The 27,332-nt window shown below is 46.5% G+C and overlaps 2 protein-coding genes and 2 long non-coding RNA genes across 4 annotated transcripts; all 4 read left to right on the top strand.

Moving 5' to 3' along the window:
* The first annotated feature begins 1,909 nt into the window (after positions 1–1,909).
* Positions 1,910–22,528, top strand: map1b (microtubule-associated protein 1B). Its single transcript, XM_088435549.1, has 6 exons — positions 1,910–2,157; positions 4,018–4,119; positions 5,697–5,779; positions 6,236–6,376; positions 13,764–19,250; positions 19,944–22,528. Exons 1-6 carry the CDS (start codon positions 1,941–1,943, stop codon positions 20,097–20,099), a joined length of 6,186 nt encoding a protein of 2,061 aa, XP_088291675.1. The 5' UTR covers positions 1,910–1,940; the 3' UTR covers positions 20,100–22,528.
* Positions 6,427–6,993, top strand: LOC148412162 (uncharacterized). The gene is made up of 2 exons (XR_015868013.1): positions 6,427–6,661; positions 6,959–6,993. It is a non-coding gene; the product is annotated as an uncharacterized LOC148412162 (long non-coding RNA).
* On the top strand, positions 9,308–13,615 carry LOC148412161 (uncharacterized). The gene is made up of 2 exons (XR_015868012.1): positions 9,308–13,283; positions 13,581–13,615. It is a non-coding gene; the product is annotated as an uncharacterized LOC148412161 (long non-coding RNA).
* A 2,005-nt stretch (positions 22,529–24,533) lies between the features above and the next one.
* ptcd2 (pentatricopeptide repeat domain 2) lies at positions 24,534–27,301 on the top strand. Its single transcript, XM_088435036.1, has 10 exons — positions 24,534–24,651; positions 24,822–24,914; positions 25,234–25,363; positions 25,443–25,560; positions 25,972–26,050; positions 26,115–26,206; positions 26,401–26,514; positions 26,670–26,744; positions 26,823–26,939; positions 27,014–27,301. Exons 1-10 carry the CDS (start codon positions 24,534–24,536, stop codon positions 27,233–27,235), a joined length of 1,158 nt encoding a protein of 385 aa, XP_088291162.1. The 3' UTR covers positions 27,236–27,301.
* Positions 27,302–27,332: the final 31 nt, after the last annotated feature.

The following is a 27,332-nucleotide window of genomic DNA, read 5'->3' as shown; positions in this document are numbered from 1 at the left end:
CGTCGTACCCACCCGGGAGGATTTTTTTTTTTTCGTTCTCATCTTATGTGCTGTCACTGGACAGTACTGTATGTCCCGGCTTTGGTATGTAAAGGTACAGCAACACTATTTGCACATTGGAAAGCATCCATATTTCCATTTCTTTTTAAGGTTGCGGGTTAGCTGAGACACAAATACACAAATGCATTTCAAACATAAGACGATTTAGAAATAAACCATATTTTAGAAACAAAACAACGTTTCAACAGTATAATCAATAAGATTGGCATGAACATAAAATGGAGACATAAATCTTGCTATTATTAACATCCTGTAGCAATAAAAGGAAACGCTATTTCTCTCTCTTTCTCTCTCTCTGTATATATATTTTTTTCCACATTTTTTTGTGTTTGGCTTGAGGGCAGTCTAAAATAAAACGGAACCGAATGAGTTTTAATTACATTGAAAATGATGCACTTACATTGCATTACGCTCACCCAACGACAAAGTGCTCAAAATTTGCCATGACCTTTGCATTAAATCATATTGATTACTTGGCAAGGCATTATTTTTCATTTATTAAGTACGTCAACAAACCACTGAATACCCCGTCAAAAAAATGCACTAACTCTGCTGCCTGTTTCAAATACGGCCACTAGAGGGTAGTAAAAGCCCAGAAATCAACAGATGCACTTTACGCATACTCATTGTCGGTTTTAAAATTAATGCCAATGACACAATTACTGATTTTTTCAAACACAATCGCTTGATTTGGAATTTCGTTTGCTTTTTTTTAAGATATTGTCGATGGAGTATATGTAACCACGTCATTCCATTTACATTCATATTTCGTTTCAATTGGAATCCTCGAAAAGCTGAGCGTATCATGCGAGCATTTACCAAAATAAAAGAAACTATTTCCATGTAATGCTGCTTTTTTTTCCCCGCAAAAAGCTTACATTTTTCTTTTACCTTATTTCTTTCACCGACCCGCCCTCTTATTTATTTAAAAAAAAAAAAACGCTTTGGATGCTAGCTCTCAAGTTAGCTCAGCATCCACAGGCGCTACACTTCCGGTGTGATATCACCTCGTTATACTCTTGAAAAAAAAAATAGCATTACAAATATCGGCTTCTTTCTATATTTCTGCTTTAATTTTTTGTTAGTTCTAAATTAAGTTGTATATTACAGTATATTTTTAAAATAAATGTGCAGTTATGACAAACACTTTTACATGCTATATTATCATAACATTTTATGCAGAGCCATATTGAATAATGTACATATTTTTGGGGTATTTTATTTTATTTTTTTAATGAACTCCTGTCAATAATTTCCTGATATGTGCTATATACTCTGGGTGGTCCCCCTTTTGGAGGAATTATGTGACAATAATTCTCTACAATCTACAATCTTTTTTGTTTACAAAAAAAATGCGGCTCTTAATCACTGTCTTATGTTCTCTTTTTGTGGATCTTAATGGTCATATTATGCCCTATGTACGTCTCACTCTGTCACTTAAGTGGCCTCTACCTTTTTTTCTCTCTGCAGGGCCCTGTTTGCCCCCATCCCTTGAGAAGCTCCTGGAGTAATGAATATATTTTTCTAAGTTGGGAGGTATGTGAATTTTTCTCCCCTTTTAAGGTTTTGTTTAAATGGCCATTTTTGTCATACATCTCTTTAGGAACCCTCCCGCCCCCTTGTAGGACTCTTGAAAAATGAAGTCACCCCCCCACCCCCCATCACTCGGGCTGCCCATCCCCACTGTTGATGGATGTCATCACCCCCCCCTGGCCGTCACGGTCTTCCGGGAGGGTGCGTTTGATTCGCCGCCAGTGACATCAGCTGTGCGGTGAGTGTGCAGAAAAGAAAAGGGGGGGAGGGGGCGAGGCAGGGGGGAGCCACTCCTTGTCCTCACTGGTGCGCCGACTGCAGCGCAGGCAGCATCGCCGGAGCGGAGGATGGCGGCCCTGGTGCAACACAACGTGGCGGCCGTGGCGGCCGTGGCGGCCGTGGCGGCGGCGGCGGCGACCGAGCCGCCGCCGGCAGCGCTTGAGCCGGCGCCGGCGGCCGGCCCCGCTCGACACTTCGTGGACTCCAAATTCTACCTGCTGGTGGTCCTGGGCGAGGCGGTCGCCGAAGAGAACCTCAAGTGCGCCGTGGCCGACATCGAGAGGGGTAAGCCGCCGGCGCCGGCGGGGGGGGGGGGACGCAGGCCGGCTCGATGTATTTATTGGGATTATATGCGGCGCTGAAGTGATTGACCCCCATCCCGCGGGAGCATCCTCCCCTCCTCCAGCTCCCGCATCCCACACCGGCCGGTGGGCGTGGCCAGGGCCGCAGTGCGGTCCCTATGGGAAGCCGCGAGGAACAATCTGGTTTCTTCTTCATCTTGCTAATACGCAAGAAGCTACAGGATGCATTTGGAGTCAAACACAAATCAATCTTGGAAAGCTATCCCGAGCCGTCCTTTTCCCGTGCCGTCAAATCTCCTCATCAACTCTTTCGCCGCCGTTGACGACCACAGACGTCAAAGATCCGTTTTGCCGCCCAATAGGTTTATTTTTCTAAGGCTGAATGTCGCCGCCGCGCATCAGCGAATCGAAATGCGGGACTTGCCGTAAAGAAATCATACCGCCGTGACTTCATCTGCCGTTTCACAGAAGAACATCAACTCATTCACTGCCATTGACGGCTATAGACGCCCGGAAATAAAGACGGCGTGTGCTCGATTCCGCCGGTGAGCGAGTTCAATACAATAAGCCCTCAGCTCCAAAAGTATTCGGCCGGTGACTTTTTGCGTCCTCGTCTTCGTCGTCGTCATCATCGTCATGTTTTAGCATCTCTTGCAAAAGGGCGGGGTTGCGTCCTTCTCCTCATTTAGTATTATACGGAAAAATACAGATGTGCCTGAAAGACAATTTCAATTCCAACACATTGTTTTTGTTTTGTTTTTTTTGTGTCCTGAAAATTTAGTGACGAGAAATTGGGCCCAAAAAGCAATCGGGAACTGATAGTTGAGTTTTCATCATCGCCGTTTGAATAGTTACACTTAAGTTTACATGATTGCCTTGAAATTAAAATTATATCGATTTTTTTTTTTGGGAGGCATGCCAAGAAATACTCTATACATTTTTGTCATTTTTTTTCCCCTTCCAGTCATGTTGTCAAGTGATGTAACCCGTTTTTAAAGCTTATCATTGGCCTATATTGGACGGAGAAAAAAAAACTGTCAACTGTACGATCTAAAGGTTTTGGCGACGAAAAGCGAGACGGATGACATCGAGCCGACCCGGGCAGGGAAAAGAACTTTCTTTCTCCTTTGTGGAAGGGACACGGGCGTCCAAGCACATGTTGCGCCCCGCCCCGCCCCGATGGCTTTGTTGTGAGGCGGGCGAGCGCCACAGAGGTTGCGATTGTGCGGCTGACCCAGCCGTGACTCAGCTCGCGCAGCTCCGGCCCGAGCCGCCTCGCTCGCGCCTCACGTCGCCCAAACCATTTCTTCCAAAAAATCCTTTTTATCAATCGAATTATGAAATCGATTATTGCCATGACAGTGCACGTAATAGTTCAATAAAAAATGCCGACAGCTGTAAAAGATGCAAAGGTAATCTACTTAAAAAGGAACGTCATTTTTTTTTCAAGTGCGGTCTAAATCTTCCCCAAAGTAATCAATTGTCTTGATTACCTAAAGTAATGAATTACATTAGAAATTCCCTGTTTTAGTGATCGTTGAAGTTTTAGTCCTTAGTTCCTGAAAATAACTAAATTATTTGAGTTATTGATTACTTTAGCGCTTATTGAATTAAAAACCACTCTAATAAAGATCCAACTGAAATGTAGGGAACCCACAAGTTAAATACAACTGAACTGTAGTCTAAAATGTCCCGGGTGTGAATAAAGCTTTAATCAACTGTATGTAAATACTGTAATAATAAAAATAGAAAAACAAACGAGAAATCCACTGGAAATAAAGGTCTGTCGTCGGGAAGTTGTTGTTTTTTTCTTTAAATGTGCGTGTTTGTTTTGCGTCTGCAGGCATCCGGTCATGGGACGCCAACCTGATGGACTGCAACCTGGACCAGGAACTGAAACTGTTCGTATCGCGGCACTCGGCGCGCTTCTCCGCCGACGTCAAAGGTACTCAAGTGCGGCTTGATATTGGAGGGAGGCGTTTAGTTTTACAAATCCTGCACTGTTCCCGTCTTCCTGTACCTCTCAGTTGGCAAACAAGATTCTTGACCGAAGGGTACGTGGCGGGCGTCGCTCGGCGTTTAGGCCCCGCCCTTGCACACCTGATCCCTCACAGGGCGCGGCATTGACATATTCCTATATCAACTGAAGCGCAAGAGGAAGCGCGGCGGATCGCGCGACACGAATGAAAGGGGAGACGAAGCGCTAGGCTAGTGCGTCGAAATCTTTTTCTGCGTCTCCTCTTCCGAGGTGAAGTCTGAAACCGCCTCCAAATAGAATGAATCCAAGATGGCGAAGGAGTCGTCAAGTCAGATATTGAAACGCAAAGGGTGGAGCAAAACATGTGGACGGACATTTTTTTTAATGCTGATTATAAAAGACTGAAAAAAAAGTGCTCGGTTCTTTGCTTTGCTCGATTCCATGTCTGTCCTCTTCCTGAAGGGGTCAAAATGGCCGTCCAACCAAAAGTTCGCTTGTCCTTTTTGTCCTCTCTTCGCCATTCGCTGGCAACTCGTTGCCCCGCAACGCAGCGGCGCCTGCGCATCTAATTTGGGATTTGCTAATTAGCAACGCGGCGTCCCTCCCCGGGTAGCGCCGTTGATGTCGAGCCGGGACAAAAGTATTGGGACGAGAGGCGTGCTCTTCCCTTTTCTTGTCTACCTGAGTGTTTTTTTTTGTTTGTTTTTACCCTCGTTACGTAAGCCTTTTGGTTTATTTATTTTGGCAAAAAGTAGAGGTGTTGGCGTCTGCAGTTATTCCACCGATCTATTTTCGGTTGGGTACCTTCCACATCGATTTCTTCTCATGTGGAGGGGGGGGGGAGTTTCCATGGTTAATTGTAGGGGTCACGCCCGCTCCGGTTCTGCTCTCAGACAAAGGGGAGAGAAAATCAAGCGCGAGGTCTCGCTTGCCTTTGGTGACGACGACACTGTGGCTTTAAGGCGCAAGCCGCTTGGGCGTGTCTGCCGCGCACACACGCATGCATCACGCATACAGACGGCATACCAAAAAAAAAACCACAAAAGGCAATCTATTCAGCATCGTGATGAACTATCGTTTGATTCCAATTTGTGTTATTACATTGGCCACGCTTGTAACTCAAGAGCAATGAAAATTATTCGGTTACCTAAAAACTGGTAAAGCAAATCGTAATAGTGAAAAAGGCTAATAGTAAAATAAAAATTCATAAATGAAATTCGTAAAAAAGTCGTCTTTACACGATTAGGACTTCTGATTGCAGATAAGCTCATTTAAATAAACCGATGACTGAGACAAAATGTCTCTTGACATTATTTATTTATCGCATATACTGTAATTTGCGCACTATAAGGCGCACGGGATTATAAGGCGCACCTTCAACGAATGGGATGTTTGAAAACGGTTTTCATACACCTGGATTGTTTTTCTTGGTAAAAAAAAAAAGCCTTTGCTGAAAAATGTGCGTGAGAGTGGTCATTTTCTGCGTCGGGCGACCGAGGGAATGTATTTTCTTTTCGTTGAGTTTTTGTCCTTTCTCTTGACAGGCCAGAGAATCCTCCATCATAAAAGTAGCGTGCTGGAGACTGTAGTGCTCATCAACCCCTCAGACGACACGGTCAGCACCGAGGTAAAACTCAACCGCTGCTCTACCTGATTTATTTAGAAACACTAACCCATAATTTCAACTGAAAATTTCCTTTTAACAGGAAGTGGCTGGTGTCGTGTCACCGGTTCACGCTGGGAATGTCATAATGGAGCGCAGCCAATCAGCTAATGGTGTCGCTAAGCTAGCTAGCTTATAATGTGGCTGGAGCAGAGACTTTGATTTTTTTAAAAAGGAGCAGAGAATAATAAAGTGTTGCATTTCAAACTGTTTCCCATATTTGTTATCTCAGAGGCAGGCCAAAGCAGTGGAAAATTTCTGGCAATTTTCTGCAAACTTTTCGGTAAATTTCCACGGGTTGTGGCAATGGGTCTGAACCATTTGCATTATTTTCACGAATCCCCATGGACGTTTTTCAACCATGCAAGCACCTTTCTTTCAAGCGTAACGTCATTGACCATCGCGGCGTTTTCTTTTCAGGTTCGATTGATGATCTCCGACTCGGCCAGGCACAAGCTGCTGGTCCTCTCGGGCCAATGCGCCGAAAGCACCGGCGAGCTCCTACTTCAGTCCGGATCCTTTTCCTTCTCCAAATTCATCGACATATTCACTGACCAAGAGGTGCGTTGGCCGTTTCTCCCTTGCCGCGACGGTTTGAATACTCGCTGTTAGAAAGCCCACATTGTTTGTATGTTTGTACTTTCGTTCGATGTGCTGTTTGTGTGCGATGTTGTAGATTCCCATGCTGTGAGCATTTCGTGAACGCACCACTAGTTTAACGTGAATGACCCACCGTAGTTTTTTTGTTTCCTCGTCCGCGACATCGTTCAGTCCGTGACGTAGTTTGATAAAGTTGCTTATAACGCTCATTCCAGCACATTTGTGATTGTGTGTATGTGACGAAAGGTGAGTTTATTTCCTTGTAACGTTCAATTTGGACATTAGTTGTGTGTTATAGAGCAGGTGTATGCTTGTGTGTGACGTCCATTACTGCGCTTAAATTGTTGTGTTCGGCTAGCATGCTAACTATGCTAATAGCGTTTCGTTCCTATGAGGAAGCATTTATTTGTGTGTGGCTAGGGCTGAATGCAGTGAGATTAAAAGTTAATAATGTTATGCTGCTTGTTGAGTAGTGGATTGAATGGTGTATGTACTGTATGTATGTATGTATGTTAACATTGTTCTTTGTCTGTATTATTGCAGACCACAGTTAATAAATGTGCTAAATGGAGCAACGATACATGTTCTTTAACTGGAGCATACACATCCATATTTGCCACTCGAAAAAGAACTAGCTGGAGACATCATAGTCAAACCTGAACCCCACGATTTATGATCCTCTCCGTTTTATGGTCCTTCGAGCCGGATCGAGTTTAATGCAAAGTATGGAACCAACAAATGACCAAAGTGAATCCACACCCCAGCGTGCTTCACAGCGAGAGCGACGCCCTCCAGCGTACCTGGCCGACTATGTGGTTGCAACTCTCCCTTCAATGGGACAAAACCAAGCCACTTCATCGGCACATGAGGAGATTCAATCTTCAGAAAGTGGGAGAACTCGCTCCTCCAGGAGAAGCACAAATTCCAAGTCCACTTGGTCATCTCGTGCCTCCATTAGCAAATTACCGACCAACATTCTCTCAGATGTGGAAAAGGCACAGCTGAATGAGAGAGTAAAGCAAATGGAACTTGAGGAGCTTCAGCAGCACATAACAGAGGACCAGCAAGTAGAATATGAATGTCAGCAACTTCAGACTCAAGCCAGAGAGGCCCAAAGGATGCAGGAGGAAGCAATTAGGACACAGGAGTCACTAACAAGACAACTGGAAAGACGGCGACAGCTCAAGAAGCTAGAGAGAGAGGTAGAGATATCTAAGATGGTCACTTCTCTCCTTAAAGAGAAAGCCAGAGAAACAGACGACGCTAGACCCTCACCATGCCTATCGGAAGATGTTAATGCACAAAGCCCAACAACTCCACCTCCGGTTGTCCTCACGGCTTCACCGCAAATATTACCATCCCTACCTCAAATATCTCTTCCTCCACCTCAAACATTACATGCAATCCATACACCAGTGCGACATATGGTACCACCTCCTACACAATGCCGAAATGTGCCGCCACTGTTGCCAACCGCATCACCACCAATTTTACCTTCGAGCGTGGCACCTGGGAACTACTATACTTCCAATGCAGCCTTCACCTATCCTGTTGCACCAGAATCGTACTCTTCTCCCATCCTGCCGCCACCTGACCCACTGCAACCACAGTTGGCTCACATTTCTCCACCCTTTGGACCACCATATGGTATTCCTAAACCTATGATTCCCTCCTTCGATAGTGGAAAGGAAAGTGACTTTGCTTTATTGAAGATGGCTCTTGACAACTCACTGAATCATTTCCACCTGAACGAGCAGTACAAATATCAAGTGCTTCTTGGACACCTGAAACTACCAAGTGCGCTCCAGCTCGCCAAGGCCTTTATGCATGACCCGAGACCTTACACTATGGCCATGCAAGCTCTGCAAGACAAGTATGGACAACCACGCCAGCTTGTCCAAAGTGAATTAGGTGCCATCCTGAACACTCAGGCCTTCAAGTTTGGAGACTGCGAGGCTTTTGACAACTTTGCTTTATCAATACAATCATTAGTAGGCATGCTAAGGACTCTGGAAGGACAGAATGGCTATGAACTAAAATGTGGATCCCATGTTGATCGACTACTCAGTAAGATGCCACCAAGCTACCGTGACGGATTTGTTGAACACTGCCTGTCCCAAGGGATTCTTCGTTCAGGTACTGACCAGACTTATACATTACATGATCTGAGTTCTTGGCTGCAAATGAAATCCCAAGCAAAACGCATTGCCGGAAGAGCCGCTTCTCTCTACACTCATGAAGCTCCAAAAGCTACAAAGAAGGAACATCGCTCGCGTGATAAGCCAAAGGAGAGATCAACCACGCTTGTCCTTGCCACCAGTGAAGGTCAATATCCCAAAGACCGGTCTGCTAAACCAAAGTCCATCTCCAAACCTAAACCATACTGTCCTCATTGCGATAATAAAGAGCATTTTCTCAACGCTTGCACCAACTTCAAGACATTGAATACCGACCAGATTGTTGAATGGTTAACCGAAGGACAGCGGTGCTTCAAGTGTGGACGAGCACACAAGCCAGAATTATGCACTCTCAAACGACCTTGCAATACTTGTAAAGAGCAACATCTGACAGTACTACATGATGCCGTGCAGCAAATCCAAAAGACTGTGCTTATGATGACTGCTCCCACAACAAAGGTGTATCTAGACAGACCAAACAGATCTCCTACAGTAATGCTGAAGGTGGTGAAAGTTCTACTGCATAACGGAGACCGAGCACTAGAGACTTACGCAGTGCTGGATGATGGCTCACAACGAAGTATCATCCTCCCACAAGCTGTTAAATATCTGAATCTCATCTCAGAGCCAGAGACACTCGCCCTCAGAACAGTTCACCAGAAAGTAGTGCAACTCCATGGTGCATCTGTTGCTTTCCACATTTCTTCTCGATCCAAGCCTCAGGAGAAATACCAGATAAGTCAAGCATTCACTTCTGAAAATCTTGCTCTAGCAGAGCATTCCTATCCAGTGATCACACTTCAGCAGCGTTTCAAACATCTTCGCAATATACCGCTGCCACCTATTGACCATGCTCAACCGCTGTTGCTTATTGGGTCTGACGTGCTACACCTTCTGGCCCCCACAGAGCCAGTACGTTCTGGTCCACCAGGGGGACCCATCGCAGTCCACACGAAGCTTGGATGGTCACTTCAAGGTCCCACATCTACAGATGAAGTGTCCATCTCCGAGCAACAGTGCCTGTTCACCTCCGTGGTCTCACCAACCAGTGAGCTTCACAAGAATATTGAACGTCTTTGGCAGATCGATGTGTTACCGTACACTAACAAGAAGCAGGTAACCCGATCCAAGCAAGATCAACAAGCCTTGGAACTTCTCGAAACATCCACAATCAGAGTTCCTGTAGACGGGATAGAAAGGTATGCAACACCACTACTTCGCCGAGTCAACTCCACCACGTTTCATGCTCCCATGGAGACAGTGATGCCAAGCCTCCGCAGCACCGAAAGAAGACTCGCCAAAGACATGGACCGTGCCCAGGCCTACTGCCAAGAAATCCAGAGGTTGGAATCGTTGGGATATGTGGCAGAGATACCACCTGAGGTCGCTAGCTCCACACCAGAATCTTGGTTTATACCTCATCATATGGTGCGGCACAACAACAAAGACAGGATTGTCTTTAACTGTTCCTTCCAGTACAAAGGGAAGTCCCTGAATGATCATCTTCTACCTGGACCTGTTCTAGGACCTTCATTGCTAGGCGTCCTTCTTCGATTCAGGCAGTATCCTGTAGCAGTGAGCGGTGACATTAAAAGTATGTTCCACCAAATTCGCCTTTTGCCACATGATAAATCAGTGCTGCGTTTCATCTGGAGGGACATGAAAAGGGACGACAAACCCAAAATCTATGAATGGCAAGTTCTACCATTTGGAACCACATGTAGCCCATGCTGCGCCATTTATGCTCTGCAGCGACATGTCCAGGACACAAGTAAGTCCAACAGCAATCTTGTTGATTGTGTAGAACAGTCATTTTACGTGGACAATTGTCTGAGCAGCACACATTCAAAGCAGGAAGCAAAAATCCTTGTTGATGATCTGCGTCAAGTGCTCCATGCTGGCGGTTTCGAAATACGCCAGTGGGCTAGCAACGAGCCAGCAGTCATTAAGCACCTTCCACCTGAATTCAGATCTGAGAGCAGTGAGCTGTGGCTGTCCAAAGCAAGTTTGGACCTTCAGGAACCCACTCTTGGCTTACGCTGGGATTGCCTCCACGACTCCCTGAAGTACAAACACAGAACTGTTGAGACATCTGAAGCAACACTGAGGAAGGTCTACAAGGTATTAGCCTGTCAGTATGATCCACTCGGTTTTATCCTACCTTTCACCACAATAGCCAAGATTTTGGTTCAGGATCTATGGAAACAGCAGCTAGGCTGGGATGATCTTATCCAGCCACAGAGTCTACGAGACAGGTGGCTTGCTTGGGAGCAAGAGATTCCAGACCTAATCCAAATAGAAATTCCCAGATGTTATGCACCAGCATCGACAGACATTCCTGGTTCACGTAGAGATCTTCACATCTTCTGTGATGCTTCCGAAAGAGCGTATGGGTCCGTTGCCTATTTACGGACAGAAGATGTACAAGGCCAAGTTCATGTTTCCTTTGTTTTGGCGAGATCTCGCGTGGCACCAAAGAAGCAATTATCCATGCCACGGTTAGAGTTGAGTGCTGCACTCACTGGCGCTCAATTAGCTGGTGTCCTCCAGACCGAGCTTACTTTACCCATTAGTAATGTCATTCTCTGGTCGGACTCCACAACTGTCCTCCATTGGATAAAATCCGAATCTTGCCACTACAAAGTGTTTGTGGGCACCCGTGTGGCAGAAATTCAAAACCTTACGGAAGTAAGCAATTGGAGATATGTGGATAGTGCAAATAACCCAGCTGACGATATCACTCGGGGCAAGACTGTGAAGGAGCTGTCCCAACCACATCGTTGGCACCAAGGACCTGATTTCCTCCGTCATGCTGAGGACTATTGGCCAATCAGTCCAACAGTCCACCTCGAGCCACAAGATAGCGAGTTGAGGAAATCCGCATTTTGTGGCCATGTGACTATAAACTCTGATATTCAACTCCCTGATGTCAACGCCTTTCCCACCTGGAAGGACTTGCTGAAGGCTACCGCTACATCCCTACATGGGGCGGCTGTCCGAGATTCTTGCATGCCTAACGATGCTGCCAAGTACATTCAAGCTGAGAATCTCCTCCTGAGGCAGGCGCAATCTGAGACCTTTCCTGAAGAGGTCAAGGCACTTGTTGCCGAAAGATCACTACCAAATAACAGCCATTTGAGTTCCTTATCTCCTGAGTATGACAAGGATACCGGCCTTCTGAGAGTTGGAGGGAGGTTGCGAAGAGCTGAGCAGCTAGAATCAGACAATATCCATCCAATTGTGCTTGATCCAAAGCATCCACTGACGAAGCTCATCATCCAGGATTTCGATGAGACACTCTTACATCCTGGACCCGAAAGAGTGTTAGCTGAACTGCGTCGTCGGTTTTGGATTCTGCGAGGAAGGGAGGCTGTTAAGAGACACCAGAGCCAATGCTTGCAATGCCAGGCATGGCGTGGCAACCCTTCTGTCCCCAAAATGGCCGATTTACCAGCAGCTCGCTTACGCTTGTGTAAACCTCCATTTTTCTCAACAGGTGTCGATTGTTTTGGCCCCTATTCTGTTAAGTTTGGACGTCGGACAGAGAAGCGTTGGGGCATAGTCTTTAAGTGCATGACTACCCGTTGTGTGCACTTAGACATCCTAGAGAGCCTTGACACCGATGCTTTCCTGATGTCTTTGCGACGTTTCATCGCTAGACGAGGTAAACCATTTGAGATCTTATCCGACAATGGAACCAATTTTGTCGGTGGAGATCGGGAGCTACGAGAGGCATTCGAGTCAATGGCTCCTTCCTTGAAAGCACAATTGGCCGAACAACAGATTGACTTTCGTTTCAATCCCCCAAGTGCTCCTCACTTCGGCGGCATATGGGAAAGAGAAGTGAGGTCAGTGAAGAATGCTCTTAAAGTTGTTCTTAAGGAACAGTCAGTTCCTGAGTCTGTGTTTAGGACTGTCCTTGTAGAAGTTGAGGGCATCCTGAACGCTAAGCCTCTTGGCTATGTGTCATCTGACATAGCAGATCCAGATCCCATCACGCCTAGTATCCTGTTAATGGGCCGCTACGATGCATCACTCCCTCAAGCTATTTATGACTCCAGTAACACCCTTGGAAATCGAAGATGGCGACACAGTCAAGTTCTTGTCGATCACTTCTGGTCTCGGTTCATCAGCTTCTACCTACCCAGTTTACAGGAAAGACATAAGTGGCAGAAAGAAGGGAAAGATCTCACACCAAACCAAGTGGTTCTTATTGTTGATCCACAGCTTCCGCGAGCCTTATGGCCAGTTGGGACAGTGACTGCTACTCACCCTGGAGTTGATGGACGTATTCGGACTGCTACTGTGAAAGTCAAGGACCGAATTTATGTTCGCCCAGTAGCTCGCTTGATCAAGCTACCAAAACTTGAAGATGAGGCCGAAGATCCCTCTGTTTGACTGGACTTTCCACCTTAGATTCGACAATTCATACGAATTGTCGGGGGCGGCTGTGTTAGAAAGCCCACATTGTTTGTATGTTTGTACTTTCGTTCGATGTGCTGTTTGTGTGCGATGTTGTAGATTCCCATGCTGTGAGCATTTCGTGAACGCACCACTAGTTTAACGTGAATGACCCACCGTAGTTTTTTTGTTTCCTCGTCCGCGACATCGTTCAGTCCGTGACGTAGTTTGATAAAGTTGCTTATAACGCTCATTCCAGCACATTTGTGATTGTGTGTATGTGACGAAAGGTGAGTTTATTTCCTTGTAACGTTCAATTTGGACATTAGTTGTGTGTTATAGAGCAGGTGTATGCTTGTGTGTGACGTCCATTACTGCGCTTAAATTGTTGTGTTCGGCTAGCATGCTAACTATGCTAATAGCGTTTCGTTCCTATGAGGAAGCATTTATTTGTGTGTGGCTAGGGCTGAATGCAGTGAGATTAAAAGTTAATAATGTTATGCTGCTTGTTGAGTAGTGGATTGAATGGTGTATGTACTGTATGTATGTATGTATGTTAACATTGTTCTTTGTCTGTATTATTGCAGACCACAGTTAATAAATGTGCTAAATGGAGCAACGATACATGTTCTTTAACTGGAGCATACACATCCATATTTGCCACTCGAAAAAGAACTAGCTGGAGACATCATAGTCAAACCTGAACCCCACGATTTATGATCCTCTCCGTTTTACTCGCTCACATCTAAAATGGGTTTCCCGCCGCTCAGATTGGCGAACTGCTAAGCACCATTCACCCGGAAAACAAAGCCAACCTGACGCTCTCCTGCCCCGACCAAGGCCACTGGAAAAACTCCAACCTGGACAAACACAGCCTGCAAGACTTCATCAACATGAAGCTGAACTCGCCGCTCATCCTCCCGGAAATGGAGGGCCTGTCCGAGTTCACCGAGTACCTGTCGGAATCCATCGAGATCCCGACGCCTTTCGACATGCTGGAACCGCCGGCCTCCGGCGGCTTCCTCAAGCTCTCCAAGCCGTGCTGCTACATCTTCCCCGGCGGTCGGGGCGACTCCGCCCTCTTCGCCGTCAACGGTTTCAACATGCTCATCAACGGCGGCTCCGACAGGAAGTCGTGCTTCTGGAAGCTGGTGAGGCACCTGGACCGCGTGGACTCCATCCTGCTGACCCACATCGGTGACGACAACCTGCCGGGCATCAATAGCATGCTGCAGAGAAAGATGGCGGAACTGGAGGAGGAGCGATCGCAGGGTTCCGCGGGGAACGGCGATTGGGCGAAGAACATGATCTCGCCAGACATCGGCGTCGTCTTTGTGAACCTGCCGGAAAATTTGGAAAGCCCCGAGCCCGATTACAGAGTGCGCAAGAACCTCGAGGAGGCGGCGGCCACTCGGCGGCTCCTCGCCAAGCTGAATCTGAGGACCGAGCCGCTGCAGCGGCCTGTCGGGAACGCAATTGAGCCCGTCACGCTTTTTCAGAAGATGGGCGTGGGCAAGCTGGAGATGTACGTACTCAATCCGGCAAAGAACAGCAAGGAGATGCAGCATTTTTTGAAGCAGTGGACGGGAAGCGAAAAGGATACCGCTTCGATCCTGTTGCCAAACGGGAAAGAGTCGGAGTTCCCCGTATCGTACTTGACCTCCATCGCCTCGCTCATCGTGTGGCACCCCGCCAACCCTTCGGAGAAAGTGGTGCGTGTTCTCTTTCCAGGTAACGCCACCCAGCAGCACATCTTTGAGGGGTTGGAAAAACTGAAGCACCTGGACTTCCTCAAGCAGGCGGTGGTCACCCAAAAGCAAACGATCGCCGAAGCGCCGTCGACACCGAAGCAAGCCAAGATGAAAAACAGAACGGACAGCAAAGAGAGCCTCAAGTCGACGCCGAAGCCGTCGCCCAGCAAAGGCGTCAGAAAGGAATCCAAGGAAGAGGTGGCGGAGAAAGTCAAAGCCAACGCAGATGAGCTGTCTAAAGAAAAACAACAAAAGGCAGAGAAAAAAGACAAGACCCCTCTCAAGAAGGAACGGGCAAAGGCTCCGGAGAAAGAATCAAAAGCAAAAGCGGACCAAACGCCCCAGAAAGAGACGCCAGAAAAAAAGACGTCTCAAATCAAAGTGAAACCTGAAAAGGAGAAGCTCGCCAAGAAAGACAATAAAATATCTCCAGAGAAGAAAAAGGAGGTGAAGAGAGAAGTCGCCAAAAAAGAGGACACGCCTAAGAAAGAGATGAAGAAAGATGAAAGGGTGAAGAAAGAGGAAGCAAAGAAAAGGGACGCGAAAAAGGACATCAGGAGAGATTCTCCTCTGAAGGAGAAAAAGGACGAAAAGAGGGAGCAGAAGAAGGATATTAAAAAGCTGACAAAAGACACCAAAAAGGTATCTTCTTCCGCCGAAGACAAAAACCTGTCCCCCAAACCAAAGACCCTAAAAAAAGACGTGTCAAAGAAAGAAACAGGCACGCCCTTAAAAGTGAAAGCCAAAGGAGTTTCAAAAGCGCCAAAGGTGGATGCTGCCAAAAGTGCAGCTGCGGCTGTCAGTCTTCCGGCGGACCCGGAGGCAGAAAGGGCTGCTATGTCTTCCCCAGAAGACCTCACCAAGGATTTTGAAGCGCTCCGAGCACAAGACCTAGTGGAGGACGCAGAAGCTGCACAAGAAACTGTCAACCAAGAGGCTGAGGTAACCCGCTGTACAGAGCCCGCGCTGACCAAAGAGTCCCCGGAGGCACTGGAGTCAGTCGACGAGGGAATCGCCACGACAGAGGCCGAAGGGGAAAACCAACACGCTCTCAGGGGGAAACTCAACGGCAACACGAGCGAAAAGTATGACGACGAAGGCACCGTGATAGAGGAAGCGTTCGACGGAGCCGATTACGAAGAAAAAGCTGAAACCGAGGAGGTCTATGAACCGAAGAGAGTGGTGTCAAATCACGAAGGATCCCGTCAAGCTCTTGGCGATGAAATCATAACAGAGAAAAAGGAACCGATTGTTTCAGCCTCACCCAAGGAGTCCTCTCCCGTTTCCCCCGCCGCATCCATCCACGATGAAACGTTTCAGGCCGGCATCGCCAGCTCAACTGCTTCTGACGAAGTACCCGAGGAGTTCACCGTCACCTCTGGCCTTACTCGATCCAGCGTTGAAATCTCTAGTGTGCCGACACCTCTGGATGAGATGCTAACTCCGAGGGACGGCCCGAGCGACGAAACGGCCAACGACGGGACCGACTCTCCGTCACCGGAGGTTAGCCGATTAGGTCTATCGCAACCCGGAGAGCGTGAGGAGAACAAATTACCCTTACTTGAAGGTAAACCTTGTTCAGACAACTCCAAGAGTGATGCCACAGAGGGCAGAGACTATGACCATACCGCTTCGACAATATCCCCCCCGTCGTTATTCGAAGAGGACAAATTCCCTTGTGATGGTACCGCACTTCGGGAAACTTGCGAAAAGCAGGACGCGGCCTCGGCAAGGCTAACTTCAACGTCGCCTTTTGTGCATTCTCCCCCAAGTGACCAAAAATACAATTTTGAGTCCCCGTCAATGTTTGGCACCCCTATTGAGCTGTCCACTACCTTAGCCAGAGCGACGGGTGATTCCACCCTCAGCCCCGAAGACAAGACTCTAGAAGGGGCGAGCTCCCCCCAGTCCTCAGGGCATACACCCTATTATCAGTCCCCAGTAGAAGAAAAAGCAGGAACTCTGCCACCCATGTCAGAAAACCAAAACCAGGGTCCCATTATAGTGGAGGTCACGAGTGACAAAGAGGAATCCTTCAACAGGGATACACCGGAGCCTGACGAGAAAGAGTGTTTGTCGCCTATGGATAAGGTTACTTCCTTTCCAAAAAGCCCCCCTTCAACTGACCTAGATTCCCCTATAAAGAAGGAACCGGACAACATGAACAGGTCGGTCTTTTCCTCAACAACATTTTTGAGGCAAGAATCGGATTCCGTCACGGCTTTCAAAGAAGAAAGCAAAATGTCCATTTCCGAAGGCAGCGCGTCAGACAAGTCGGGCACCCCGCTGGAGGAAGCGGCGGCAGAGGACGTGTTTTCGCATTTAGCCTCAGCGTCCACCGCCTCCCTCGCCACCAGCTCTCTGCCCGAGCCGACCACCGACTCCCCTTCCCTCCACGCGGAGGTCGGCTCTCCTCACTCCACGGAAGTAGACGACTCTTTGTCGGTTTCGGTCGGTCAGACACCGACTACCTTCCACGAGGCAGAGGCAGCTTCTCCATCCAAGGAGGACTGCCCTCGGCCCATGTCCATCTCCCCGGACACCTCGCCGAAGACCAAAGTCAGCGCTCAGATGCATGACGCCAAGTCGCCTGAACATTCCACCATGTCGATGGACTTTGGCCAGGAGTCTCCGGACCATTCCTTAGCCCTGGACTTCAGCAAGCAATCTCCGGAGCGCCCGTCTGCAGGAACCAACTCGCGCGCCACGGAGAACGGCCCCACCGAGATCGACGACAGTCCTTCAGATGTTATGAGAGCATCCGAGGAGCAGACCTTCATGCCGGAGAAGCAATTGCTTTTTGAAGACGCCGATTCGGCGCATGCTTCTTCGATGAGCCCGTCGGACGCATCCCAGTCCACTCCCTCCGTCACTACCCCGTGTCAAATGACAGAGTTGCCCCTGATGGCTGAGCAGACGGATGGGTCTCCGGTCACGCCAAAGGCAGCCTCTCTCACCCACTCGGCCCCCCATTCCCCACATTCCAGCGCGGCGTCCCCAATTTCAGGAGGCCCTGTGGAAAGAGACATCAGCCCCATTTCACCATTTGCAGAGCAGGAGTTGGACAGACAGGAGAAACTTGACAAGCCCTCTGAAATGACAAAGGCGGTCTCTCCCACCCGCTCTACACCCCACTCCCCACATTCCAGTGAGGCCTCCCCTATTTCAGGAGGTCCCCTGGAAAAAGACATCAGCCCTATTTCTCCATCCGCAGAGCGCAAGTTGGACCGACAGGACAAACCCTCGGAAAAAACAAAGGCGGTCTCTCCCACCCACTCGGCTCACCACTCCCTTCATTCCAGCGAGACCTCCCCGGTTTCAGGAGGTCCCCTGGAAAGAGACATCAGCCCCATTTCCCTTTCTGCCGAGACCCATTACAGACCCTCTGAACACACTTCCCTGTTCTCATCTGAGCTGTGGTTTTCAGACCAAGGGAAACCTTTGCCAGAAAAGGAGACCAACCCATTTTTATGTGACGATTCAACGCTTGAAATGAAAACTCCCGTGAGCCCGAAAGTCCCTTCCCCGTCATATCTACCTCTGTCGTCACATCCATGTTCTCATAATTCGGTCAGCAGCTTCCGGGAGCCCGACTCCTCCAAAGTCAGTCCCTCTGCCATGTCCAAGACAGACGTGGACCTCTGTTTAGTCACGTCCTGTGAATACCGTCATCCCAAGACAGAACTTTCACCGTCTTTCATCAACCCCAACCCCCTTGAATATTTCATTAATGAAGAGAGAACTCTGGAGGAAGAGCAGCCTCTTGAGGTGGTGGGAGGTGGGGCTCCGCCTGCAGGGGGAAAGCTTCCTGCCAAGCAATGTGAGGAGACGCCTCCAACATCTATCAGCGAATCTGCCCCCTCGCAGACCGATTCCGACGTTCCGCCAGGGACCGAGGAGTGCCCCTCCATCACGGCAGACGCTAACATCGATTCCGAGGACGACTCCGAGACCCTGCCCACCGATCGGACCATCACCTACAGGCATGTCGATCCTCCTCCGGTAGCACTCAGGGACTCGGCTCCGTCCGCCGGCCCCTACGACGCTTGCATGGTCGACCCGGAAGCCCTCAAGGCCGAGGAAAACCGACACAACGCTAACACGGAAGTAGCGGAAAAACCCAAGAAGAAAAAACTGACCAAAAAGGCCTCCTCGCCAGCTCGCAAAAGCGGTCTGTCAAAAGTAAAGGACTCAAAGACCGCTTCTCCCAAGAAGGGTCTCGGAGAGGGCAAAGATGCCAAAAACGCAACCAATACGTCGGCGTCTCGAGCAACCGCCGGGAAGGTCTCGAGTACGTCATCTCTATTCAACTGTCCCCCCATGTACATGGATCTGGTCTACATCCCCAATCACTGCAGCGCAAAGAACGTTGATGCCGAATTCTTCCAGCGCGTGCGCGCCTCCTACTATGTGGTCAGCGGCAATGACCAGACTTCTCAGGAGCCCAGTCGGGATGTGCTGGACGCTCTGCTGGAAGGGAAAGCCCGCTGGGATAACAATATGCAGGTATTGTCTTCTCTACGTTTCTTCTCGTACCTTTGATCATCATACGGACGTTTTCCTGAGTGATTCTGTTTTGGTTGCCACCGTTACAGAAACTCCCACAGTACACTCACTGGTTATTTTGGGACCAGCTTTGAAGGCGTCATTGCCTCAACTGCGAGCCTGTCGTCTCATATTAGGCGCAACAAGCTTGTTTTCTTTTTCTTTCAAGTTCTTCTGTCTCATCATTTAGCCTCTCCCCTCTTTGAAGAAGCTCTCCAGACATTTGTTTTCGTTCAGCTATACTCGCTTTTGGGCTTCGTTTTGGGCTGGACAGATGTTTGGGAACCGGTAGCTAAACGATTCGTCGGCTGACGGATCGCCAGAGGCGTTTGCTTAAAAGTTCCTTTACAATCCAGAGCCTTGAAAAAAAGAAAGACATGGACCGTACACCCGTTGATCAGGGTCACTACGCACGATCCTTCTCGCTGCGTGAATGTTTTGCGAGGCTACACGCCATAAAAACGGCCGTCGAAAGAGCTCGTAAATCCGTCAGCCGACAGTTTCCAGACTTTTGCCCGGCTCTGTCGTGTTCAACAATCAAGTTACGTGAGACTGGGATGACTCAGCTTTTTGATCTTGATACTTTCGCCATCCGGCGACGATAAAATAACGATGGCGTCTAACGGTCAATTCCCGCTTGCTCCCTACCATCAGGTGACGCTGATACCGACCCACGACACGGACGTAATGAGGGAGTGGTACCAGGAGAGCCACGACAAGCAACAGGAGCTGAACATCATGGTCCTGGCCAGCAGCAGCACCGTGGTCATGCAGGACGAGTCCTTCCCTGCGTGTAAGATAGAGATGTAGGACATTGGTCAGTCGCCCTAATGATGAGCCCGAAAACAGTCACACTCACCGGTACCCTCACAATCATCCAATTAAACAATGCACTACTGAATAAAATCTCACCACTTTTCAGAGGAACTGCTAAAACGCCACGTTTCAGGTAAAACTAAAAAACTGTCCACACATTTTTTCCGTCCAACACTGTACAGTTTAGTCTTAGCGGATAGCTAAACAACAGAGCTTTGCCTTACCGGGATGTCGAGTAATGAATGTATCCGAGAAACACAATGCTAATGGGCAAAATATCCTTAAATGGTCACACAGTCGGCGTGGTACAACATTTATCAATAGCTCTGTGCATGAATTAGCATCGGCTTTGTTCTTAAATGAGGGTTGAAAAACAATGTACTGTACTTTAATTTGCACGGATTTGCCGCTAATTGACGTTTAGCAAAGGCACACCTCCAAAATGCAAACCGTCTAAACATATTATGCTAAGCTGTCATGGCATAAATCATTTGAATCAGTCAACGCTAATAAGTCAGTGCACTTGTATTATCCGTGAAATAATGCTACGCCATTGTTAGCTCATTAGCCGAAACGCCAGGCTACTAACGTGGGCGTCGTTACCGTGCATGGCACCAGTAAAATTGGGAAAAGTAAGCTAACGAAGGTTAAAATTTAAGCTACTTAGGCCCTTTTCCAACATGCGACAGCTGGTTAATTAGCCTAAACCTGAAACAAGCTTAGCAATGTAAAATTATTGTTATTGTTAACCAAAATGCTCGTGCTCCTCCGGTAACACTTGGCCTTGATTCCGATACGACGTGAACTCAGACAAGCTATGCTAAAAATCGGTTACCTTTGTTAGGAACCCAGTAGGTGACTTTGATTGTTAATTAATAAAGCAACATTACGAGGCCCAGTTATAAGTCGTGAGACTAGCGAACTTTGTCAGTTGATTGTTAATCATTAACGCTACTGCGACATTAATCATAGCTAATCTGTGGCACTATTAAACTATGTCAGGTAAGCTAACAGGCTACCTTTGGCCTAATGCTTTCCAGTCTGACGTTGGCTAGCATACTTTGGATTTAATGACACAAACTATTTAGCGGAAGGTCAATTAACAAGGCATTTCTTGAGACATACGACTTATCGCCTAAGATATAAAATTTGTAGCTACAACCAGCATTCCTGTGAATGAGAGCGAACGATGACATACAGCACTGAAAACGGACACAAAGAAAAAAACAGGAAACACTGTACCGCGTTTCAAACCCACGTATGAAAAAAATGTAAGCACCATTGTGAAACAACATAGATAGGCTAACGCAATTAGCATGGAAGTTCTGGTAATTATAAACATGTATTTATTTATTTATTTTGTTTTTGTTTTTTTACTTAACGTTATTGAACAAGGTAAAACACAATCAATCAAACAATTACACACTGGCAATATGAAGTAATCATAAACGTGGTGTCAAACGTATGGCCCGCGGGCTGTTTCTGGCCCACAAACGGGTGTGATCCTGCCCTCCCCATGATTTTGTCACGTAAAGTGTAAAAATGAGCTGAATTTTTTTTCGATAAATTGATAATGTTTTATGATTAATAGTAATGGTAATGTTTTCTGATTATTAGTGATTTTTTACTCGGACTAATTTGGACGGTATTAAAAAGAGAATGATAAATTTGAAGTCGTTTTATAAATGAGTTTATTTGACACCCCTGCTTTGACGAGGCATTTTTCTAACACTGGATACAATCAAACCCTTTTATTGTTCTTTTCAAAATAGCATTGCGGGCCATGTCAAAATGTATTTTGGGTATATGTAGCGGGCCGCAACAATGTCGACGAGGGGCCGCAAATGGCCCCCGAGCCGTAGTTTGGACACCGCTGCTCTAAACGAGTGTGACTGTAACACATATGACACAGCAACAGATCCGAAACAAAAACATTTACCGGTATAATATTCTCTGTGCTTGTGAGAAGGATTGTTGGCGGACCTTAGTTGGAGACCTTCTCTGCCTCTTCTTCTTCCCGTAAATGACGCGACATTCGTTCCAGTAGGAAGGCGAGAAATTTGGACTTGCCTGCGCATTGTAACTCACCAGATATGTCTTAAATAGAAGCTTGACGGCGAAAAATGACCAACTTTGACAATACGGCCGACTTTCTCTTCTTCTTCTTCTTCCACTCCGTCTTATAATCTGCCTTTTTCCTCCAGTCGACAACGTTAATCAGCAGCGGCCACTCGGTATATACTGTACGTGTCTTGTGCGCTCAACACCAACTCATATTGTACGTGAGCCATTTGTGGAAGTAACCCCTTTGCGCTTTTCCGACTGTTTGTGTGCCGCGTGTAACACGAGAGCAACCGCCTCCGCTGAATGATTCCAAATGCAAAACACAAGAATAAAAAGGATACATGTGGACAAAAACACAATCGATTGGGTGTTCCGTTTGGTCTTCTTATCCTCCTTTTATGTTGTGGGTTAAGCGGACTCGTTTGAGTCTGCTGTCATGTAGTGCCGTTTACATGTATATAGAGAAAAGCTGCACCACTACTGCCTCATAGTGTTTACTATGGAGAGTGTATATATTTATACATATATATAAAACACCCAAGAATATTATTGGTGTTATTACGAGCCAAGAAATAAAAATGTAACACATAGACAGACACAAATGAAGTTTTTCCTTTGTGACTTTGTGAATAGGTTTGCGAAAAAAAAAAAAAAAAACTCAGCTTTTTGGAAAGACAAACATCCCTGTTCAGAAGAGCAAAGATCTAAAAAGCAGGATTAAAGGGGATTTGGCAATCAAAACTCTTCAGCAAAAACTTGACTGACTTTCAAATTCCTGTTTCATGGTCTTTCAATTTGGCACACACAGCTGTGTGCTGCCATCTAGGGGCCAACAATGGAATTACACACAAAACAACAATGCCGTTCCTTCATGCCGCTTTGTGTAGGCATAAAGACTGATTTTACACACACAGCAGTGTGCTGCTCGCTAGTGGCCAACAATGGAATTACACCCAAAATAACCAGAAGGCTGAAATCGCTTATATTTACTGGATTTGTTTAACTGTTTTTGTACAATATGTACGTGTTGAAACGAATGACAGCTTCAAATGTTTTGGCAAAGTAACACACGTCATTTGATCTTTTCTCCGCTGTGCTATTTTAACCGTGAGCGACAAGTCTGATGAATGGGAGCTTTGTCTCTCCCGGACCCCTCGGGCGCTTTCCTCAACCAGAACCGAAAGGCGAGTTCACAGCGGGACAAATATCAAGGGGAAAATGTAAGAAGGAAACATGTGGTTGCCTGTCGCGGAGAAATCAAAAGCGTGGATGTTTGTAAATGCGGATTATCGTATTATGATGACGATGAGCATGCTGGCAAACCCTCAAGTGCAGCTACTTGCATGTATATTTTAAAAAAGAACAATTATCCAATGAATAGTATATATATATATATATATATATATATATATATATATATATATATATATATATATATATATATATATATATATATATATATATATATATATATATATATATATATATATATATATATATATATATATATATATATATATAATAGTATAGTAGTATAATTGTGAATAATGGTAGTATAAAAGTGAACCTTGCACCTCCTTATTTTAAATGACAGAAGGATTGTTTCATAATTTGAGTTTGTACACAAGTATGCGCCTGAGTTCAAACAAATTGCAACACTGCCACCTGCTGGTTAATCTTTTAGCGCATGTTCATTAATAAAAACGTAATGTAAAATGAATTAGATTTGGGGGAGGTGTATTAAGATTAAAATGTAGAAATGAACGGTGTTATACATCTTTTCCAAATAACAACTGCTAAAAACGTGAAAAATAAAAATATATTAAAAATAAAATTAATATTTACAAGCACCGCAGCTAAACGGTGAGAAATCTGATCGTTTAACTGAAACAGTAAAATTCATATTTACAAATAACAACAAAGCTAAAAACGTGTAAAATTCAAATGTTTGAGGACAAAAACAAAGGTACGGAGTCAATATAATCGACAAAACCATAACCCAAAAAAATATATTTCAAAATTAAAAGGCTAAGAAGGCAAATTCTGTATTTTATTGTTGAAGTATCAAATTCAAGCAACCTAGTTTATTCATAGTCGTTTTTGTAAGTTTAACGATATGAAGTCAAGTTTTTGTTCCGGTAAGGACGCCGCCATGTTGGAATGTTCCATATTCCTATCTCATATAACCAAACATAAAATACGATTATCGCGCAAAAATAACACATTTATTTCAAACGAGTTGATTTTTGGTGGGGATTTAAAATACGATGAAAACAAAATGAAGGCAAATTGCATGTTACAACGCCTTAATTTTCACTCGTTTCCCCTTTGTTTACGCGAGCGTGGAACAGTCCTGCAAAAATCATGGCGCTGCGTAGGTTTACGTCTTCGTGCTGTCGTTCCATTTTACGCGAACATATTTCACCCCGAGCCACAATTTGTCCTTTGCAACAATCCGGCTGGATTGGATCCCGTCTAGGAGGTGAATTCAACACTTTTATTGGCATCTTGGAGTCATTCGTGTATAATTTTGCTCACGTGTTTTCGCTATTTCGTGCGCAGAGGTGACCCTGCCTTCACCCATGGATTGCATCTATTTTGTCATATATACATGAAAAATATTAATAATAATCGCATGCGTGTAATCTGCAGCTAAAAGACATCTGCTGTCAGAAGATGTTGTCAAACTTGAAGACTTCCAGCGAAGAAAGTTGGCCGTCGCTCACCTCGCCACTGGAGCAGATGGTAAACAATGCGCAACATAAGCAATACGATGGAGTTAGAAAATTAGCATTACACTAAAAATAAAAATGAGAAGAGGCAAACGTGCTCACACTCAATTTTTACCTTAAGTAGAAATACTTGTCAAGATACTTGTGAAAAAGTGGCGTTAAATTGGATTCCTACAGTCAGGCTTATTTTGTTGTTGTTGTTGTGTTTATCCATGGGCGTTTCTAGCTCAATTTTTGACTTAAATTGAATTGAATGTATCTTTTGCACATTTTGAGAGTCAACACATTTGGCACGTTTAATTCTTTATTTTGTCTTTTTGCCATACTGGTAGGAAATTTTATCGAGCAGTTTGGCCAAAAGCTGCAGAAGAACAGCCTGGTTTTGCGAGATGAGCTCAAGCTGCTGCTCCACTTGTGTCAGTCCGCAGAGGACATGAAGACGGCCCGAGACGGCATTTACAGGTACGGCGAGTTTCACGCATTATCCCGCCAAGTCTCTCTCACACACACACACACACACACCGTGTTTTCTGTGTTTCAGGTACCATGCGGAAAACAGGAACGTGGCCCATGGGGAGTTCAAGTTTGGCCCGCTTTTCATGAGGCTGTGCTACGAGTTGGGACTGGAGAAAATGGCCGCCGATACGCTCACTGATAAGGTGCGTCTCTCGGCTGGAACGTACTCGCATTATATTCTCAAGACTTAACAAAATAAAAGCATACAGCATTTGCAAAGGAGTCACTATAGATATGTAAAATTGCAATACGTTGATTCGTGTTCTGACCCATTAATTTGAAAGGAAAAATGGTCCCTTCCTGTTCTGTTTAAAAGCCTTCAATGAGACTGTCTAGTACTTGCAGAAACCATTTAAAAATAGCACTTGCCCACATTTAGAACCGCTGCTGAAGTGCAGTATCGTTCCTGCTGTGCACGCTTTGGCCACTAGAGGGCAGAACTGTAAATGCACATTCCCAAGTCAAAAAACGGAAGAATAGGGAAGAAGACCCAAATGCTGTCAGTTATATACAATTCACATTTTGAGCTGTTGAACTTTTGTCATGGCGCACAGGAAATGCACGGCTTTTTTTGCGAGCCAACTTCCTTCAACATCGCCGTGGACATGCTGTTTGTGAAGGGCTGTCATGAAGGTAAGCGGATCATGTTTGCGCTTGTTAAAAAAAAATAAATAAATAAAGCCCCCGTGCGTTGCAGATGCTCTGGCGGTGCTGCGCTCCATGAGGAGCCAAAGCGTGCCCTTCAACAAAGACACGCTGACATTGGCGGCCGCCGTCTGCTATAAACTGGTTAGTCAAAACGCACACTTCGGTTAAGCGGATTTCAGAAAGTCAATACAACTCACTTTTTTTTATTAACTCTTTATAACATTAAAATGGCTCATCAGAAGCTTTAAATTTGACGGCTTGACTAGTTTTGGTGTCCAGGATTTCTGTGAGCTTTTGTAGTAAACTCATGTTGTTGTTTTTATTTGGTACATCAGAACAGCATTAAGTCGCACGCCATCTGCATTTCGCTCATGGAGGATGCTCAGGCCAAAGGGCATTTCATTCCCAGGCACGCTTACTGCTTTGCTGTAGCCTTAGCGCTCAAACAGGTGAGAGGCCTTACATACTGCATATTACTTTATATTATTACTGTACATATATATTTTCAGCGGGGTATCTATAAAAGACTCAATTAGCCGCAGCCCTACTTGTAAAAACTCCTACAAGCACACGCTCAATGGGAAATAACGTTGTTTCTCTTCAGAACGAGGTCGAAAAGGCCCGACTGCTGTTTTCGCAAATCTTGAGCACAGATAGTCTGCTGTGCCAAAACCTGAAGGTGAGTCCGCACCAGAATGACTTTGAAAGTGGACGTTATCCCACGCCGAAAAGTCCCCCCCATCCCGCGCCGCTTTAGATTTTGGTGCTGGCGATGTCGGGAGGCGCGGCCGAGGCCATCGCGGCGCTGTCTTCTGCGGTCAAGCCCTCCAGAATCCCCTCCCTGGTCCGGAAGCCGGAATTTTCTCAGGAGGTGGTGAGTGGCGACGGCTCGTCACGCTTTTGGCGGCCCGTCCCGTCCTCCGCATTTCCCCCGTCTCCTTGGCGCAGCTGGATCAGCTGCGTCTGCGCGCCGAGGGCGAGGCGCAAGCGGCCGAGGCCGAGCGGGTCGTTTCGCGACTGGAGCTCGCCGGGCAGGTGATGCGGCGGACGCTGGACGACATGCTGTGCCGCACGCCCGCGCCCAGGAGAAACGCGGCCCCCATCGTGGACGACAGGCGGACCGGCAGGAGGACGCTAAAAGCGCTCCACTCGACGCTGCTGTCCGAATGACGCGCTGTTGGACGCCAATCGTCAGGATGTCTTGTATAGTAAAAATATATTTCGCAGTAAAAAAGATTTGAGCCTGTCTGTTGCTTATCATAATCAA

Source organism: Hippichthys cyanospilos, chromosome 15 (genome assembly GCF_059441005.1).
Source record: "Hippichthys cyanospilos isolate Australia breed blue-spotted pipefish chromosome 15, RoL_Hcya_1.0, whole genome shotgun sequence".
Classification (NCBI taxonomy): Eukaryota; Metazoa; Chordata; class Actinopteri; order Syngnathiformes; family Syngnathidae; genus Hippichthys; species Hippichthys cyanospilos.
This window is presented reverse-complemented; position numbering and strand designations above follow the sequence as displayed.

What these genes read in the sequence shown, in the direction of transcription:
- map1b (XM_088435549.1), top strand. Translation starts at nt 1,941, where the DNA reads ATGGCGGCCCTGGTGCAACACAACGTGGCGGCCGTGGCGGCCGTGGCG. An exon ending in CGTGGCCGACATCGAGAGGG is followed by an intron (nt 2,158 to 4,017) that starts GTAAGCCGCCGG and finishes TTGCGTCTGCAG; the next exon opens with GCATCCGGTCATGGGACGCC. An exon ending in CTTCTCCGCCGACGTCAAAG is followed by an intron (nt 4,120 to 5,696) that starts GTACTCAAGTGC and finishes TTCTCTTGACAG; the next exon opens with GCCAGAGAATCCTCCATCAT.
- ptcd2 (XM_088435036.1), top strand. Translation starts at nt 24,534, where the DNA reads ATGGCGCTGCGTAGGTTTACGTCTTCGTGCTGTCGTTCCATTTTACGC. An exon ending in CCTCGCCACTGGAGCAGATG is followed by an intron (nt 24,915 to 25,233) that starts GTAAACAATGCG and finishes CCATACTGGTAG; the next exon opens with GAAATTTTATCGAGCAGTTT. An exon ending in TAGCCTTAGCGCTCAAACAG is followed by an intron (nt 26,515 to 26,669) that starts GTGAGAGGCCTT and finishes GTTTCTCTTCAG; the next exon opens with AACGAGGTCGAAAAGGCCCG.